At 36.5% G+C, this 19,724-nt stretch overlaps 1 protein-coding gene and 1 non-coding gene across 5 annotated transcripts in view; both read right to left on the bottom strand.

Annotated features, from left to right (window-relative positions):
* The window catches only part of LOC117239284 (protein real-time), a 55,079-nt gene that overhangs the window by 18,064 nt on the left and 17,291 nt on the right, over positions 1–19,724 (bottom strand). For all 4 annotated transcript variants that reach the window (XM_033504760.1, XM_033504762.1, XM_033504761.1 and 1 more), the window contains 4 exons: positions 18,603–18,679; positions 16,149–16,451; positions 3,704–3,792; positions 3,437–3,574 (listed from right to left, as the gene is read on the bottom strand). In XM_033504760.1, the coding sequence (XP_033360651.1) occupies positions 3,437–3,574; positions 3,704–3,792; positions 16,149–16,451; positions 18,603–18,679 (607 nt within the window). The remainder of the gene's footprint in view (positions 1–3,436; positions 3,575–3,703; positions 3,793–16,148; positions 16,452–18,602; positions 18,680–19,724) is intronic.
* On the bottom strand, positions 14,061–14,168 carry LOC117239305. Its single transcript, XR_004494411.1, has one exon. It is a non-coding gene; the product is annotated as a U6atac minor spliceosomal RNA (small nuclear RNA).

The following is a 19,724-nucleotide window of genomic DNA, read 5'->3' as shown; positions in this document are numbered from 1 at the left end:
GTTTGACGTGTGTATACGTCAATCCAAAACTTTATTTCGGTGCGGTTGACGATACTCGCCATATGAAATAAGAAGTTACCATTTACTATAGAGACTCAAAATGTTAGTAAAAAGTAATGTAAATGACGTTTAGTGGTATGTTTCCTTTATACTTCCGGAAAAGCTATTGTGTATTTTATAAAAAAAAGTTAGATTATTTGATTATTCTCTTTGGCGCGTATATTGATGAATTGTTCTGCGTTTTATACCAGCTTATATAACTTATACCAGCTTATATAGCTTATAACACCATCAAAAGTAAATCCACTACGAAGATATGCTGTCTGCTCAAAAAATGGAATCCATAAGGAATTACATTACTGGTGTTCGACCTTTAAAGTGCCACTTTGTGTGGTACCTTGCAATATTTATTTAAAAAATACCACACTGAAATCAACAATTTTTAAAAATTTTCTTATTTATGAATTGTATTACTTTCTGTCAATTTTGAAGATTTTAATAATAATATCTTTTTAAACAATGAATTGTAAATTTTTTATCGAATAAAAATGTAATCCTTGTTCGTTTTGCTTTACTTCTTTCGTAAAATTTATAATAGGTGCATTTGCCCTGCGTTTGACGTGTATACACCGTATAAATCTCGCAGTTAACAGGTTAACACGTTCGTCACCCAACGTGATTCGGCTAAGTTTCCTGCGGGGCCCAAATCCGTCCGCCGGTACGCAGAACGCAAATAGAGCGACAAGCGGGAATTCATTGTTTATCGCCTTCGATTCATTGTAAAGAAAAGATTACTTAGTTGTGAAATGGAGAAAGCGATAAGCTTTCCAGCTCGAGTATTTCGAGGGATCTCATGGCAGACATCTCAGATCTTTCATTTAGTGAGAAGCATACTTATGAGACATACATCAGTGATTTTTTCATCCTCAAAATATTCAGTAAACAGCGTGAAAATATATTTGAAATTGAGGAGAGCAATGATGACGAAGTCTACAACTATTGTTCGAAGTGCTCAAAATCACCCCAAATATGTTTGAAGTGTTTTAACAAATACCATGCGATATAGTATAATGTAATATTTTATCCAGAATATAAATAAATACAAAGTATAGTATAATGTGTTTTTAATATTTTTATGTTGTATATTCTATATATAATATCCTATATTTAATTAACTCGAACAAGAAGAGTGTCACCCATACTTTGGTGACGGGGCCCCCACGGAAGTATACCCGTCACATAGATATGGGTGACGTGGCGACGAACGTGTTAAAAGAAGATTGAACACTAAATTTTAACAAAAATACACACAATAACGAAGCAAGAACATCTGATCTAAATAGAACCTCATCCACTTATGAAAAAATACCAAAATGGATAACCAATATAGTAATTATTATAGTAGCACTATATGTTAATATTTAAAGCAAATCGGAAGCTTAAATTGAAATTTAAAAGATGTGCATCTATCAACGACGATTTATATCCGACGAGTATACATTTATACTAAGCATTACGTGATCTACATATAAAGTATTATAATTGATTAAATTGCATATTATTAGTGTAGTATCGTGGACGAAAGGCCTAAGAAATATCGGGCGAACTATGAACAATGTCGCGAGAGCCGAGGCGTCGTCGGGCCCATCAATGTGTCATCGGTCTTTTCAAGTGCATAGTTTCGTGGAAAAGACCTACGTGACCCTGGCCACGAGCGCTTGCATACCACGTGTGCGGTGGGCCTAGGAAAAAGACAACGGAATGCGGCAACGGCCAGAGCGTTAGTCGAAAAGCAGAGTGCGAGTCGAGGAGCCGTGTGCGAGTCGAGCGGAGACAGAGGTTGCGAGTGGCGCTGCCGAGAGAGTGTGGATTGCGCTGTTTTCTGTGCGTTTGGCGTGAATAGTTCAGGTTGAACAACAATCGTCTTTTTCTGTCTGATTAACATCTCTATTGTCCACTCTTTGTAAACACATTATATCACGATATTACATTAGTGACGAAAAATAGATTGTATATAGAAAGTGTAAACTATGATGATTATTATATTGAAAGTCTGTACTGTGTCTAAGATCAGAACTTCACTGTCCAAACATTTCATGATGCATGGTGATGAGGTATATATAATAGAATTGCTGCAATAAATACAATTTCCGTCTTTTTATGATACTACTATGATTGTACTTCCACCACCTATTTGTCGGCGTCTTACAAATTTCTCTATCGTCCGTAAATAATGATAATAATACTTCTACTTTTTTTAAATTAACCATTTTTTCATTGAGAAAAATAACATTCCTCCACCTGTTAAACCATTTTAAATGCTTTTTGGCAAATTCTAATCTCTGTTTCCTATGGACATTTATTAATTGGAGAAATAAATAGTATAAAGGATATTGACTTGATCAACTAACAAAATTTCAAATTCCAATAAGATAATGGTCACACTACGCAGTCGGTGAAAAAGTATTTTTTTGAGAAAAAAATCGAAATTTTATGATGGCCAGCAAGATCACGTGACCTAAATATAATAAAGAATTGTTGGGGTGAGCTCCCTGCAAAAGTAGTTTATGAAAAAAGAAAAATAAGACAAAAGAGAAAGAAAACTCTATTTAAATCGCAATAAAAAAAAACGACAGCAGTTGTAAAAAATAAAGGAATACGAAATATTAGCATAACATTTTCTTTAATAAATGTGAGTAAATATTTATTTTTCTGCAGCGTGGGCTATCATATTGTCCGAAAAAATTCTTACAATATTTCTAATTTTGCAAGAAAACATACTTATTTTCTCTTCAGAACTATATAGTGGTACATTAAAAACTAGTTCTTAAGTTAATGAAATATACTTTTGTATCTTTGTTATTCAATAAAGTTTTCCTAATTTATGCCATGAGCTATCTTTTTATCCAAAAGTGTATTAGAAGTATATGTACTTTACTTTAATACAGCTTTGTAGATATACATCACTATGATAATGTTAAACCGCAGATGGCAAACATAATTTTTTGAAAATCACAATTGTGTTCTGGGAATTCCACGATTTATACTCCATGTAAATTATACTTACTACTATAGTATAGTATATTAATTATATTACTAGAGGTCCTTAAAATCAGTATTAAATGATTTCTTCTTATATTTAAAGTATTAAAAAATGTTGGCTCATGAATTAAAAAATTACATAAGAAATAAATATTATAAGAAACAATACATTGATGATCATTAAAAATAAATATAAGTACTAATATTTTGCACTTAAGTTATATATGGTGTAATTTTAATATTATTTATGGGATGATTAATATAAGAAACACATTTATTGATTTTGTATGTATTCAAATAAGATATATGTATATGTATGTGTATGAGTAGCATACATGTACTTATTAAACTGTTGTTTGAAAAAATATTAAAGTATATTAAATAGATTTTATACCTTTATACCAGGTCTCCATAAGTGACGCATATTTAGACCTTCAAGATCTATTAATAAACACCACTGCGAAACTGGATGGCCAGAAACAGCAGTTGCTTCTTCCATAAGAACCAGTCCTTCTTCGCAAATATGTAGTACCTACAATGGCAATATTAATTATGAATATTGTGGAAACCTATAAAATATATGAATAATATAAACTGTTATTTTTACATGATGTGTACTGTATAATGCTGCGTATAATGTTATTATACAAATGAAACTTACTAGCAACAGCAAGTCATCTTCCCCGATAGATTTCAATAATCCCTTTACATCCATTTGTCCCATTCTTAAAATATATAAAGGTTGACCATCTACAAATTAATAAAGATATCGTTATTTAAATTTACATTTATAAGACCTTTCTTGTAAAATGCATATGAAGAAATATATATTGAATTTTTTTTTTTTTATTTATTTCTTGAAATTACAATCAATTCTCGCGTTGAGAATTTTCAGTAATTTTTCTGGCGTGGCGCAGTGACATGGCTGTTTATTTACAATAAGTTAATACTTATTATAGATAGGTATAATTTATAAGTGTTATAAGTAAGTGCATATGCTTTATTTGGATAATTAAATGAATCTGACGTTTAGGTCTAGCGGGTAGTGCCTCTTCAGCCTGCAAGTCTGGTCCGTCCTATCGAGTAGTCCAGTGATTAGGGGGTTTCGGTGTTTGTTGATTCTTTTGCTGTATCTGTTGCTATATTTTGCTATTTCCTCTTTGACGGTGGGTATCTTGAGGTCGCGGTGTATTGTTTCATTGGTTACATACCAAGGTGCGTCAATTAGGGATCTTAGCGTTTTCGATTGAAAGCGTTGGAGTATTTCAATGTTGGAGTTACTTGCTGTTCCCCATAGTTGGATTCCGTAGGTCCAGACAGGTTTTATTACGGTCTTGTAGAGGGTAATTTTATTCTGTATATTTAGTTTGGAGCGTCGGCCCGTGAGCCAATAGAGTTTTTTTAGTTTGTCCTTTAGTTGCTTCCTTTTATCTGAGATGTGTGTCTTCCACGTTAGTCTCCTGTCCAGGATCATGCCCAGGTATCGGACTGTGTCCCTGCTAGGAACTGTTGCATTGTTGATGGTGACCTGGGGGCAGGTTTGTTTTCGGAGCGTGAAGGTTACATGTGAGGATTTCTTTTCGTTGACTTTGAAGCCCCATTTGTGAAACCACTTTTCCATGGAGTCGAGACTTCGCTGGAGAGTGGATGAGGCTATTACCGGGTCTGCGTGGGTAGCTAATAGCGCTGTGTCGTCTGCAAATGTCGCTATTGTTATATCGTTTGATATAGGTAGGTCGGCAGTGTAGATGGAGTACAGTAGGGGTCCGAGGACACTACCTTGGGGTATGCCGGCTTCTATTGGGAATGTTGCGGAAGTGGCGTCTAGGCATTTAACCATGAATTGTCTATTGGTTAGGTAAGATTTTAGGATGGAGTAGTAGGGGTGAGGTAGGGTCTTTTTAAGCTTGTATAGTAGCCCTTCATGCCATACTTTGTCGAATGCCTGTTGGATGTCTAGGAACACCGCTGAGCAATATTTTTTCTTTTCGAATGTTTGGCTGATCGTATGAGTTAAGCGGTGGATTTGCTCTACTGTAGAATGATGTTTTCGGAAGCCGAATTGGTGATCTGGGAGTGTTTTCAAGTTCTCTAGGATTGGAAGGAGTCGGTTCGTGAGCATCTTCTCGAATAGTTTGGACAGGGTAGGTAAAAGACTGATTGGGTGATAGGAGCAGGTTTCGTATATCGGTTTACCGGGTTTAGGGATGAGGGTAATCAATGAGATTTTCCAAGCCTTAGGATAGTGTTCCAGGCGAAGGATAGCATTAAAAATCGATGTGATGAGTGCTATCCCTTTTGTGGGAAGTTCCTTGATTGCTCTATTGCCTATTAGGTCGTGTCCTGCTGCTTTCTTGGGGTTTAGGCGACTGATTGTTTCTATAGTCTCAGCAGAGGAGAAGGGTTCGATAGGAGGGGACATTTGGAAGGGGGTGTGCAGGTATTCAGTAACGTCCGCGGCGGTTTGGGGGGAATGGGGTTTGAATACTTTTGACAAGTGTTTTGCAAACAGGTCGGCTTTTTCTATGGGGCTTCGCGCCCATCCACCTTGCGGACGGCGGATAGGTGGGATTATTTGTGGGGGGCGTGTGAGTTTCCTGGAGGCCTTCCATAGTGAGTAGTTGGCGTCGGCTGTGGGGGATAAGCTGGCGAGGTATTTATGGAAACAGTCGTTTTTATAGTTTCTTAGGGTTCTGGATAGCTTTCTAGTTGCGTTGTTAAGTTTGCGTTTGTCCTCCGGTGTTCTATGGGTCTGCCATACTCTTCTTAGTCTTCGTTTTTCTGCTATTTTTTTTAGTATGTAATGGGGATATTCTTGTTTGCTGTTAGATGGCTTTGTCGGTGTGGAGAGGCGGATTGCGTTTATTATGCTCGTGTTTAAGTATTCCGTGGCTGCTTCGATATCTTCCTTTGTTTTTAGTGGGGTGAAGGCTGAGGTTGAGTGTGTAAAGACTTCTCTGAAGAGCTGCCAGTTGGTGTGTTGGTTGTGAATGGAGCCATTAGGTGTATTCTCGATGATTGTTGAACTGACTGTTGCTATCACGGGAGAATGATCAGAGGAGAGATCAGCCGAGGAGTTGATCTGGACGTGTCTTGATGGGATATTTTTAGTTATGAAGAAGTCGAGAAGGTCGGGTATTTTGTTGGTGTCAGTGGGCCAGTATGTGGGTTCGTATGTGGTGAGGTAGTTGAGGTTGTTGTTTGTTATGCTGTTTAAGAGGTTTTTGCCTCTTGCTGTAACCAGTCTGCTGCCCCATTGGATGTGCTTGGCGTTATAGTCTCCTCCAACTATGAATCTGTTGCCCAGGGTGTCCAGGAAGTTATCAAAGTCTTCTTTGGCGATGGAGTGTCTGGGAGGGCAGTATACTGCTGAGGTGGTGATTGAGCCATGACAGTCTTCTATTGCTACGTTTGTTGCTTGGAGGTAGTCTTTCTGGAATGATGGGAGTTCGTAGTGCTTAATACTTGCTTTGATTATTATTCCGGTGCCACCGTGGGCCTTTCCGCTGGGGTGTTGGGTATGGTAGAATTTGTAACCATTTATTTTCAGGTAGCTCTTGTCGGTGAAGTGGGTTTCCGACACGAGCATTACGTCGATTTGCTGGTGTTTTAAGAAGAGTTCTAGTTCAAGTTTGTGTTGCGCTAGACCGTTGGCGTTCCAGAGTGCTATGCGCCTTGGTTTTATTTTGGGGCGTGGGCGTGCTAATTTTTCCACGATGAGTGTTAGTAGCGATAGCAAGTGATTTATTTGCTCCGATTGTTTCTCTATTAGCTTTTCAAGCCTTGAGAAGTTGTCTGTGTTTGGTGGGTTGGGGTCACTGTTTTGGGGAAGGTTCCTTTGGCTGTTCGGGTTATTTTGGATGCCTTGTACTGCTTGGGCAAAGGAGGTTGAGGTGGAGATGAATTTGGTAGGACTGTGCGTTTGGTTGGTTGAGGAGGTTGGGGTAGTCGTGAATTTCGGCGGGCTGGGTGTTTGGTTGGATACCTCTTTTGCTCTGGGCTTAGGGTACCTGTTCGTGTATAGTGTTTTATATGCTGGGCAGTCTTTGTAGTTGGCAGGATGGTCCCCTTGGCAGTGGATGCATTTCGCTGGGGTTTCCGGTGATTTGGCGCACTGGTCAGTGGAGTGAGAGCCTGCGCATTTAACGCAGCGGAAAGTATGGTTGCAGTATTTCTGCGTATGACCGTACCTTTGGCACCTTTTGCACTGCACTATTTCTTTTTTCACGAGCGGTGGTTCGATCTTTACTATCGCGTTCATTAGGCGACTGATGTTATATATTTCCTTATTGTTCGGTTTTTGTTTAATGTCTAGGAAGAATAAGGATAACGGGTCTTTCGAGACTCTATGCCTTATATTACTTACGTTGACGACTTCGTGGCCGAGTTTTGAGAGTTCGTATTTTAGTTCGTCTATATCTGCTGAGTGGTGTATGTTTCGTAGGACCACCCGGAAAGGCCTTTCCTGTTTAAGTTGGTAGGTGTGGAAGTTGGCGTTCAGGGTCCTGAGTGTCTTGGTGAGTTTTCTGTAAGCTTCTGGGTTCGTCGGTAGTATTTTCACCTTGTTGTTGCTTATCTTAAGGTTATATTCCTCCTTGCTGGTATCTCTCTCTAGGGACTTGGTCATTGTCTGTATGTCAATGACGTCGTCCACAAAAATTGGTGGGGGAGGGGGGATTCTCTGTGAGTGTTGGTTTGATGGCGGTTCTACGATTTCCATGGCGTCGTTTGAGGATTCCAATACGGCGAACCTGTTGTGTGTGTTTATTTGCGTTGCTGGTTCTATTTTCCTCTTCTTTGTAGTGTTAGCGTCGTTAGTGCGGAGAGTTCTGCTACACTTCTGCCACGGGGGGGGGGGTAGCTCGGGGTAGCTGCGAGTCTGCTCCGGAGAGCCTGGTCGCGGTTGCTGGGCCATCATCGAGCTAGTTAATTCGGAATGAACAACTAGTCGTGAGGCTGTGAGGCTAGTATTCGTGTTGGGGTTAGGTGCGTGGGATTTTCTTCTCCCTAGGGGGTAAGGGGCACTTAGCTGTGTTCTCTTTCGACGTTTGGGCGACACGTGTTGTTTTCGAACTACGCTGGGCACTAGAGACACGTCTGCACGCTTCGGCACTCCACAGCGAACTGATATATTGAATTGAAAATTAACTTTATAAACACTAATGAAGACAGTAAGAATTCGTCTATTTACAATATTAATCTATTATAAAATAATTAAGACCATAGTATATGTACTTCATTTCTTCTATTTTTATTGAACATGCTTATGAATATGCAAAAGATAGTTTCGGGAAAAAGTAAAGAAAATGAGAAAATGTTTGACTGAAAATTCTTCAAAACCTTGTGTTATGAAATTCAAAGCGTACTGTTCTTAAAGATTAGAAATAATTATTATAGATATGGCATTTCTGTTACACACGCATTTTCTTGTCGTTATACGTATAGTTCACTATCATCGCTACCATCACTATATTCTCATTTCGCATTCTTATGTATCATTTTCATATTCTCATTGTACAAAATATCGTTCTTGGAACTTTTCCCTTACATTTGTAATAATTGTCAAATGCAAAATCTTCAATTTCCAATAAGTTGTTTTCGGTAAAACTATTCGGAAAAACTACCTTATATCCGGTTTTCAAATATGTTACAGAAATCAAATTTTTAAGTAACTAAACGAATACTCGCAAAAAAATGTCGATATCACTACAATGAATTCTGTCTAAATTTAATTGTGCATCTATGGTAGCGTACACGTCAGTATTGTTTCCTGGCTGGCTTAATCTATAATATATGAGGTTAACTCCCATTTTTTAAATCTCGAACTTTTTGTTGTTGATACTAGTTATTCTACGTTTGTCCTACATCGTTCCAAAGAAATAATTATTTATCTCGAAAGGTTCTAGAAATAAGCCCCCCAAAAAATTAATTTTTGTCCCTTTTTAAACGTCGTAAAAATTATTCTGGATTGTCCTAATTGTTCCAAACATCGTTTCAAAGTAATATTTCAATATTATATTTAGTTTAGGAAATAACTTGAAAAATCTGTATCTATAAAACAATGGACATTTTTCTTCATTTTAACAGCAATATTATAAAGTAAAGGTTTCTTCTTTTGTTACACGAATCCAGGTTGTTCTAGTGGCGTAACTATAGCACACTGATTCGTCGAAACGAATGAAAGAAAAGTCTGACTTGAACAGGACGGCCATGATGCATAATATAAATAACGCAAGAGTCAAACAATCAACGAGCGGTAAAGATGTACTAGATAGTGGAAAGGATGATAAAACCACACTAGTAGATGACGAGGAGTCAATAATTATAAAAGTAGGTGAGCTGAGACGTCTAACCCAGATACTGATGGATGCAGTGGAAAGTATTGGTAGCCTAAAAAAAAGAAAAAAACGAATACATCTGATGTAAAAAAAGGACTCGGAGATACTAAGCTATAATATTTTACCAAATGTCCTACTGGACAAATTGTAAAATGTAAATAAATAAATAATAAAAAAAAAAAAAGATGAAATGAATAACAGCAAAGAAGCTCAAATCAGTAGATGGCAAAAAATGATCGAAGCGGCAAAAAGAAAGCAAATCTCACCAGCCCAGGAGAAGAAAGAAGAAAATAAAAAAAGAGCAAAAAGGGGTGAAGCCACATGCGCCGATGTATGTAGAGCAAACGCCGGAAATGAGGATACGCAAGAAGATGGTAACGGAGATTGGAAAATACAGGAAAGAAGGAGGAGAAAAAGGAAAGAAACAGAAAATATTGGAATAATACGGGTAAATAGTATTAGAAAGGTAAAAGAGAGAATAGAAGGGGAGATAACTAGCAGAAAAAATAGACCGAAAGCAATTATTGTAAAAGTAGAGGAAACTGTTCAGTGAATCGAAACATACAAAATTTTAATGACAGGCAGGGAGGCACCGAGGGAGTCTAAGTGTACTTAAAAAAGCCAAGCAGGGGGATATTTTAACTGAATTAAAATACAGAATATCAGCGGCAAAGGTGTTAAAGGAAGAATGACTGAAGAAAGACTTCAGCTGATACTACTACAGGACAGAATCCTTAGAGATGAAAAATATAGATCCGCTGTTAACCAAGGAGGAATTAATAAAGGAACTCAGTAATGAGTTTAATTACGAAAATTAAGGAAGAAAGCTGGGTCGATATAAAAATGATCAAAACAACGCAATGGGGGACGTAGCAAGCGATTGCAGTAATATCATCCTCATGTACGCTGGATGACGATAAAACAATAAAAATTAGAACAGGATTAACAATCGCTACAACATAATACCCAAAATTAAAAAATGTTACAGATATCATATGATTGGACATACGACTAACCAATGTAGGGCTGTAAGTCAGGGAATGTGGTAGCAGTGACCATAATATTTCGAATTGCAAAAATGAACCAGGTTGTGCTATGTGCAATGAGACAGGGATAGTCAATATAAAACACGTGACAGGTTCACTGGCATTTCCTACATACAGACATACGATCAAACAGGTTAGTGATATAAGGAAAAATCAAAATTACGTTACGGGTTCATTAGCGGGTCAAGATTGAAATCTTCCAAATAAACCTAAATCGCTGCCAACTGGCACAAGATTTGATGTACCAGTACGCCTGAAGTGGATGTGGTGTTCATCTCGGAATCATACCAACAAGAGGCATACTGATACAACGATGACAAAGGGGATGCTTCCCTATAGATCACATTATTCGAAGGAAAATATCCGGATGATAGCACCCTGGATATAAAAAAGGGACTCGTGGGAATTAGAGTGGGGATTAGCAGTTCAATGTTTACCTTAATGAACTGAACTCCACAATTAAAACATCTAAGAGAAGCCATCGTACGATGATGATCGCAGGGGACTTTAATGCCAAGTCTACCGCATGGGATAGCATTAAAACGGATCGTAGGAGAACATATTATTGGATATGCTAAGTAAAAACGGGATTGTACCCATTGGAATAAATAAAAGATACACATTTTACAAGAATGAAAGAACTAGCTCTCTGGATATAATCAGTACCAATGAAGGACTGGCAAAGAAACACAAGGGAAATAAAATACTTAACACGTTGTCAACCTCGGACTATACTTATGCTTTACATGATCTTGAAACTATTAAGACGAGACGTAATGTCGATAATTTTAAATACTCAACGAAGGAAATGGATACAGATAAATTTATTTTAAAATTTCACTTCAATTATCAGAACTTATTTATTCATAATTCAAACGACAAAGAGGCACATGCAGAATGTTTCCGGGTTACTGTAGAAACGACATGTGCCTCCGAGTTAAGAAAAGTTTATCCTCCTATAAGAAAAAATGTAGAAACTATTGGTGGTGTGAAGACCCAAAGATACTTAGGCGGGAGGTGTTTAAACTTTAAAGTTCAGAGAGCTGAAAATAAGAATTGATTGAGGAATTTAGAATTTAAAGAAAAGAGCTTAGTAAGAAGATTCGCGAAAATAAAAAAAAAAGGATGTTAGGAATTTTGCGTCACGTTGGATGGGGACCCATGGCGGAGGCCTTATCGGACTATTATATCCAAGATAGCCCAAAAAATTCCAACAGACGGCTTCCACGTAAACAAGGTCTAAAAAAAAAAATATATAATATAGTTGTTCTAGTGGCGTAGGTAATTGTTCAAAACAGGCAAGCCTGGAACAATTTCCGTTCCCGAAAAAATTGACAAATATCGTCAACGAATAGCGTCGATAATAAAGTTATCCTTTATATTTATGTTTCGGTTTCCAAATTTGTATTCTGGTTAGTTCTAGAGGTGTAAATACGTGTTCCAAAGAAGGATCCTTTACTGTATATCATTACTGTTAAAATAAAGAGAAATGTCCATTGTTTTATGGGTACAGCTTTCCCAAATTATTTCCTAAATTATTACATGTTCGATTTTCAAAAAAAGGGGACTGATAAAAAATTCACTTTTTTGGGGTTATCACCTTCTGAGATAAATCATTTCCTTGGAACGACGTAGAACAAGAGTAGAACAACTTGGAAATAAATTATAAATTATCCAATAAATTTCACGAATCAATAGTCTCATTTCTAAAATCAGCGCTCTTACCAACATCGTTTCGTATCAGATTTTATCCGAACGTTACCGAACGAAATTTGAACTCACTCCCTGTCGTTACAAGTTCGGTGATAGAATAAATATCGTACACCAGAATAAACATTGGATTCGACATTCTGCGAAATTTGTTGGAACTCTGAAATGAATAATATCGCACTATTCGTGGTTTACAATTTAAATTGTGACATCGAACCGAAGATAAAATTACAAACGGAGGCAAGATTCACATTCTACAACTTTTGAAACCCGCACATAGATCCAGCAGCAGTTATCAGCCCAGAACAGAGATAAAAGCTACACAGTGAGTTCCGACGTTCGAACGTTTAATCAGAACAGCGATCGCAGTATATTCTTTTTTTTTCTTTTTTGTTTTTTTAATTAAGATTAATTAAAATCTTTTTAATTAAGATCAATTAAAATCTTTTTAATTAAGATTAAAAGGTCACACAATCATTCGATCTACGTAACATACAACCAACAACTCTTACCATTCTTTGCGGGGGAGACGAAGAACACGAAGGATATAATCTTACAACAAACCGGAATACTATATCTACAAGGACTATATAAAAGTTACATTAATTTCCATACAGTAGAACCAAAAAGGTATGACAAATAAAAACATGACGTACTATATCTCTACAATTAATATTACGGACAGTGATTGTTGCATCGCTTCGCCTCACGTGCATCGGTTGGATCCGAAATTCCTACAGCCAATAAAATTATGAAACATAGATCTAACCGACTTAAATACGCAAACAAAAATCTAGATAAGTTCAATTATCTCGATTATTATTGTGGCGGATCGGTATCAATAGGATGCCGACAGGTCGAGGCATCAACGTGGCGCAACACCTCCCGGGCGATCCGCTGGTACCAACCGCCAACACTAGAGGGCTACGACGACAACGAGTCTGTCTAACTCGCTAGCGGTCGAATATACGAGCGATTGATACAAATACCGCACTGAACAAGATGCAAACAGTTCCCATACTATCGAACTTCAAACAACTGATTTCAAGGTAATCGAACGATACATCATAACCCCGAGAATGCGACTAGGTCACATTGGTATTAGGATACTTCGTCGAAGACAGCCCTTGGACCTTAAGGGGGTGTCCTGAATTACAACGTTCTAAAACAGCGTCTTTTTGTGATTTTTTTTACAATGTAAAGAAAGAAATAAAGTTATTGAATTTTGAGGCATGCTTTTATATATATTTAACGAATACAAAAAAATTTTTTTTAAAGTAAATAACGAATCCAATCTTTAAAATTAGTGTACTCACAGATTATAGTTTCTTATATTTAATGACAATAACAGCATTGACTATTTTATGCTTTCTTAGGGCATACGAAAATTAGGTTGATGAAATAAAATAAACAAATGAAATAAAAGACATGAAATATAATAAAAAGAAATAAAGTAATATATGATAATATAAATAAAATAAAACAAAATAATTAACGAATCAATTTACAAATAGAAAGTTTTTACAAGCTTGTAGGTAACATTATGTCTAATTACATTTTAAACTGTTTACGGTATTATCGCTACTCGTATAACATTTTTAATTTCATCATTCAAAGAAATATGTTTACTGAAGTTGATGCAGAATGTCGGTAGGCGCCACTTTCTAACCACCAGTATGTATCCAAGTTTTACCTATGATTATATTGTTCAAGTCTGGAATTTGGTAATTAATAGTGTAAGTTCACTCAGTAATTCTGTTGTATATCAAATTTTTTTATCTATTTTGTTTTTTATTACATGATGTCAATGAATCAAACATCTAGATTCGCATCTAATATATTGTTCGAAATCCAATGCTCAAAAGGAAAAATTATTAGCACCTGCGTTTTCCGGAAGGATAGCGGAAGCCCTCCGCGGTCCTTCCAAAAAGATTTGCTAAGTGCCGCCGAAAGGCGACAGTGCCTTACCATTTATATATGTGTACCACCCTTATTTACGGGAGTGTTAAACGTCTCTCCTTTCATACTACAAAAAAATTTTCTTTTTTTTTTACGTGGAGGAAATCTTCATAGACACCTTACCATCCTACGCAGGTGGGCAGAAGGTAGTACCGGATTCTTACCGGCTAAAACCTCCACGGGCGGGCCGACAGTAGGCCAATGTGTGCGAGTTGATCGTCGGGCCCCTGTGTGCTTAAACACCAAGCACGTTTAATTAAACCAAGTTACTCCCAGAAAATACATTCACAACACAAGCAAGGGAGGGGCATGGCCGCTTGCCTGTTTGTAATGTTGTAAGAGAAAATTTGGTTTTTCCGTTCCTTTTTGGGAAGGTTCGCTGCCTAGGATTCGAACTCGCGACGCATCGTTTTCAATTCTTTAACGAGAGTAGCTGACTGCCTCGCCGAGGTTCTAGCTGATTGGAAAGTATTTGATTCTTAATGTGGCAATGTATATCATAGGAAGTATTCTAATTAGCCTCTTGAAGCAGATGTACTTTTTTCATAGCTCAAAATACAAGGGGTAAAGGTAAATAATTCCCTTAGCTAAAACTATTATTATTAAATCTATTATAAAGCTCTTAATATATTTTTGCTGCTATTACATTTCTTGTAGTAAGAGTAGTGTTGAGAGGCAAGGAGAGGATCCTGAGTGCCCTAAAGGTTTGTCAAAAAGTTTATTTAAATAATTGTTATAGCACCTTAAAGTATATTCTTTCTTTTTAAAAAACACATTTTTTTAAACCCGCCAAAATTTTTAATTTCACACTATTTCCTGCCATCTTTTTAGTTCCCAATAGAAGCCAGCCTACCCCAAGGTAGTGTCCTCGGACCCCTACTGTACTCCATCTACACTGCCGACCTACCTATATCAAACGATATAACAATAGCGACATTTGCAGACGACACAGCGCTATTAGCTTCCCACGCAGACCCGGTAATAGCCTCATCCACTCTCCAGCGAAGTGTCGACTCCATGGAAAAGTGGTTTCACAAATGGGGCTTCAAAGTCAACGAAAAGAAATCCTCACATGTAATCTTCACGCTCCGAAAACAAACCTGCCCCCAGGTCACCATCAACAATGCAACAGTTCCTAGCAGGGACATAGTCCGATACCTGGGCATGACCCTGGACAGGAGACTAACGTGGAAGACACACATCTCAGATAAAAGGAAGCAACTAAAGGACAAACTAAAAAAAACTCTATTGGCTCACGGGCCGACGCTCCAAACTAAATATACAGAATAAAATTACCCTCTACAAGACCGTAGTAAAACCTGTCTGGACCTACGGAATCCAACTATGGGGAACAGCAAGTAACTCCAACATCGAAATACTCCAACGCTTTCAATCGAAAACGCTAAGATCCCTAATTGACGCACCTTGGTATGTAACCAATGAAACAATACGCCGCGACCTCAAGATACCCACCGTCAAAGAGGAAATAGCAAAATATAGCGACAGATATAGCAAAAGAATCAACAAACACCGAAACCCCCTAATCACTGGACTACTCGATACGACGGACCAGATTCGCAGGCTGAAGAGGCACTACCCGCTAGACCTAAACGTTAGATTCATTTAATTATCCAAATTAAGCATATGCACTTACTTATAATACTTATAAATTATACCTATCTATAATAAGTATTAACTTATTGTAAATAAACAGCCATGTCACTGCGCCACGCCAGAAAAATTACTGAAAATTCTCAACGCGAGAATTGATTGTAATTTCAACAAATAAATAAAAAAAAAATCTTATTGATTAATATCATTTTATATCTTTGTGTGTCTTTAAGATATATAATACAATAAAAAAAAGCAATAGACAAATGTAACAAAGTATGTACTATTAAAAAATATATGAAATATCTAGGGTAATATTATTACCGTTTATTATTGATTTTTGGTATCTACTTCATACTATAATTAATTATAAAATATCTAATTATTTTGAAGATAGTAAAAAATTTTTATTATTATAAACATTAATTAAAAAAAACGATACCTTTATCAAAATGATGCCAACCACCAGGAAAATAATCTTTCACTACTTGTGGTATGTCATATTCTTCAAGTAGCTTATCAATTTGATGTTTCTTCCTCCAATGTAATGTCTGTGTTAGCATTTCCTTTGCTTTCTCAACTGAAAATTCAGTAGCCCTTAAAAATCTTAGGAGAGTCGCATCTCCAGGTATTGAACTTCCCCTTAATTCCTTTATGCTTTGTCTCAACTGAATAAGTTTGCTTTCTTGCATCATGTCAAGCTTTCCTAAGTACCTTTCTATGTAATCTGAAGATAACTGCATTTCTAAAATACAAAGTATATGTAGCAAGTTTTAATAACTTAAATTAATATATTTAAATATTTATATCATGAATAACTAATTCAGCAAATGGCTTTGTTTTAATATATTAATATACCATCTCTTAATCTCCTAAAGCATCCAAAAGAAGCCCAAAAAAGTCTATAGGATTTTAAACAAACGAATTAAATATTAATCAATACGGACACAAAAAGAAACAAAAGAGGTACACTTGATGTTATTAGTTCTCTGTAGGTGAATGTAGAATAATATATACAGTAACTACAGGATATGTGATAGATAAAGGAATAAAATGATCGATAGTGTTACGTCGCGTAACACTCTACCTAGCCGAGGCCACACACCGCGGGCAATATGGCAACCAGATGCCTTCGGATACTCGCAGCGTATCTTCCATGATTTCAAGGACCTTCCATAAATCACATAGATTTCCTAGAAAAGGTCCTTCAAACGAAACAAACATCTGGTTCGGAGGAATTCCTAGAGACTATTGTCTACCACGGCTTAACAAGGGAAAGTCAGTTTTTGGCACGTCCGCTGCAACTTTCCTCCCACTAACCACTTTCTCTCGAGGGCGGTTAAGACCCTTCGTTTAACCAATTAAAAACGAAGCCTATTCCCTCACTCTCCTAAATAACATCGGCACCAACAAATCCGATGGTCCCGTGCGCTAGACACACTCATCCTTAGCTCTCCTCCGAGACAGCATCGTCTCCCAAGAGTACTGTTTTTGCATCCTTCGAACGGTCAACATCCTTCGAGCGGGTATACACACCCGCAGATCACTCAGTCACTCATCTCGTACATACGCACCAGTGTAACTATCCTCGTTATAAGTTGTGGAATAAACGGTGAAATATAACTTACTACTGTGTCATATTCCTATCAACCATCTCTGTTATCCTAACCGAAACAGGGGAACGACTACTTCGCGGCGTCGATTCAACGAATCGTAGCGAGAATTTACGCCTCTCGCTGCCGCGTTTTCCTCGCGACCGCGTCTCTCCGCGAACGGTCGTAACAGATAGTGAATAGAGGAGGAACATTGGTAGTTCTGAAATGCTTCCCTTAAACAAGAAGATGTTGTAGCAAAAATGAAACTAAACAATATAAATCTCCTAACATGCCATGAAATATAAAAAGATCAACTCCCCACATAGTTTACCTAAACCAACCCTTCTAAAAACCCTTCTCTCCTGACACAATCTCACAACAAATGAAAAAAAAAACAGGAATACTGCACTCCAGAATCTATTGGGAGAAATATAATTTCAAACAAGCTTGGGTATTATATTCAAATAATAGATTTGGATGATAAGGTAAGAATAAGAAGGTAAAGAGACAAAAAAAAATAGGTATTGAAAGAGAAAAGTAAATAGGAGGCAGAAGTTAGAAAAAAAGCAAAAATAAGTAGTAGATGGAAGTAAGGTAGAATCGCGATAAATAAAAAATAGAATAAGATAGAAGAAAATGAAGCGGGGAAGGGAAGAAGGTAGAAGAAACTGATGGCGAAGCGAGTGGTGATAAAAGCGATAAAGTTATAAACATTGCGAACACAATAGTAATGTAATAGTTGTACAAATCGTAAATATTGCGTAAATGCGAATAATGGAGTCTAGTCTTAAGTTAGATATAAATACGTTAGTTTAAGTTGTATATAGAAACGGAAGTTCTTGTAAACTCTAAGGGAACAAAATTAAAAACAATGATTTCCGTAGTTCTAAGACTATTCAAATATAAAGAAAGTTTTTTGGAATATAATGTACTATTACCATCTTCACCTGTAAGGAAATTATTTTCATTTGATACAATGGTAAATTTACCATAATTTTACGTTTAATGGCTTATAGAAAACTCTCCATTTATTCAAAAGGATCACTACTTGTCGCAATTTTTATGTATCTTCTTCCAAATTGTATTGATTTTGTCTCATGCGTGAATAATCTCATTTAAGTAAAATAATTAATAAAATTAAATTTACAAAGTTTTTACGACCATACATTTTTTGTTTACAGTTATTTCTTATCAAATTTTAATTGTATTAAGATCTACATTCTTTCTAACATTTTGTTTTTCAAAGCCATTAGCTAAATTTATAAATATTACATATAATAACATAGAAAAATATAACATACCTCTATTTTGTAATTTGTTGTCCGCACAAGAATAAGTTTCTTCTGGAACAAGAGATTCTTGACTTTTTGCAATATCTCTAAACATAAAAAATAATAAATGCATAAAACCGCGAACATATCGAGCAGTAAGCGAAAAAATAAACGATGGTACAACCAATGCCAATGCTCCAAATGTTAATTTTGCCGCTTACCGCTTACTGTCCTCTGGTGGTTCTATGTTCACAGCCTAGTAATATTACGTAATCTCGAAATATTAATAAACAAATGCTAAAAAGAAGGATAGCAAAAATATTTTTTGTTTCGCTTGTACAGAGCTTCAAAAATCGCCCGAAATTCATGCCTCTAGACCAGAATATCCCCTTAACTTAAATACATATATCTTGCTAATTCAAATTAAATATGAATAGTCAAACAACTGTTCGAGGTTTCATTGTACACATAATCGTCATCTATTATTAGATAATACGTTTTAAAATATAAAATATAAAAAAAATATATTTAAAATATAAAGATATTTTATCCATCTCGTTCTCAAGATTACTCATGCAATCCCCCATCCTGTCTGCTAGAGATCACAACGTTCAGAATTAAAAAAGAAGAGCATTGGAGCATTGCACTGTCCACAAATCAAACAGTAAACTTTAGTTAATAAGTTAAAGCGTTTCAGTATCCATAAATTGAACAAGTATTTTTTTTTTTATTTATTTATTAAAATTACAATCAATTCTCGCGTTGAGAATTTTCAGTAATAACAAGTATTTTTGAGAAATGAAAGCAAAAATTAATTTAAATTGTGAATCTAGTGGTTACTTCTCGGACCTTCTCGTCGGCGACTAAATAGAACATAACACCTATAAAAGAGGGAAACGAGGAAAGCTCGACACACAGAAAGTCGCAAGTGAGCAGTCAAGTCGAATCGACAGTGAGTACCAGGCAACAATCCGAGTCCAGTCCAGGTAACACGCGCCAGTAACAAGCCCCCCTCGTAACTTTAATAAACGTCATTGATACATTAATACGTCAAGTATTCATTTGGTACCTTTTACATTCTACACCTCAATAGAAAATTGTTTCACGTCTCACGTTAAATCAAAATCAGACAAAATGGGCGAGGAGTATAAA

Source organism: Bombus vosnesenskii, unplaced genomic scaffold, assembly GCF_011952255.1.
Source record: "Bombus vosnesenskii isolate JDL3184/JDL3185 unplaced genomic scaffold, Bvos_JDL3184-5_v1.1 scf7180000013913, whole genome shotgun sequence".
Lineage (NCBI taxonomy): Eukaryota > Metazoa > Arthropoda > Insecta > Hymenoptera > Apidae > Bombus > Bombus vosnesenskii.
Note: the sequence above shows the minus strand (reverse complement) of the source record. Positions and strands in the feature narration are given on the sequence as shown.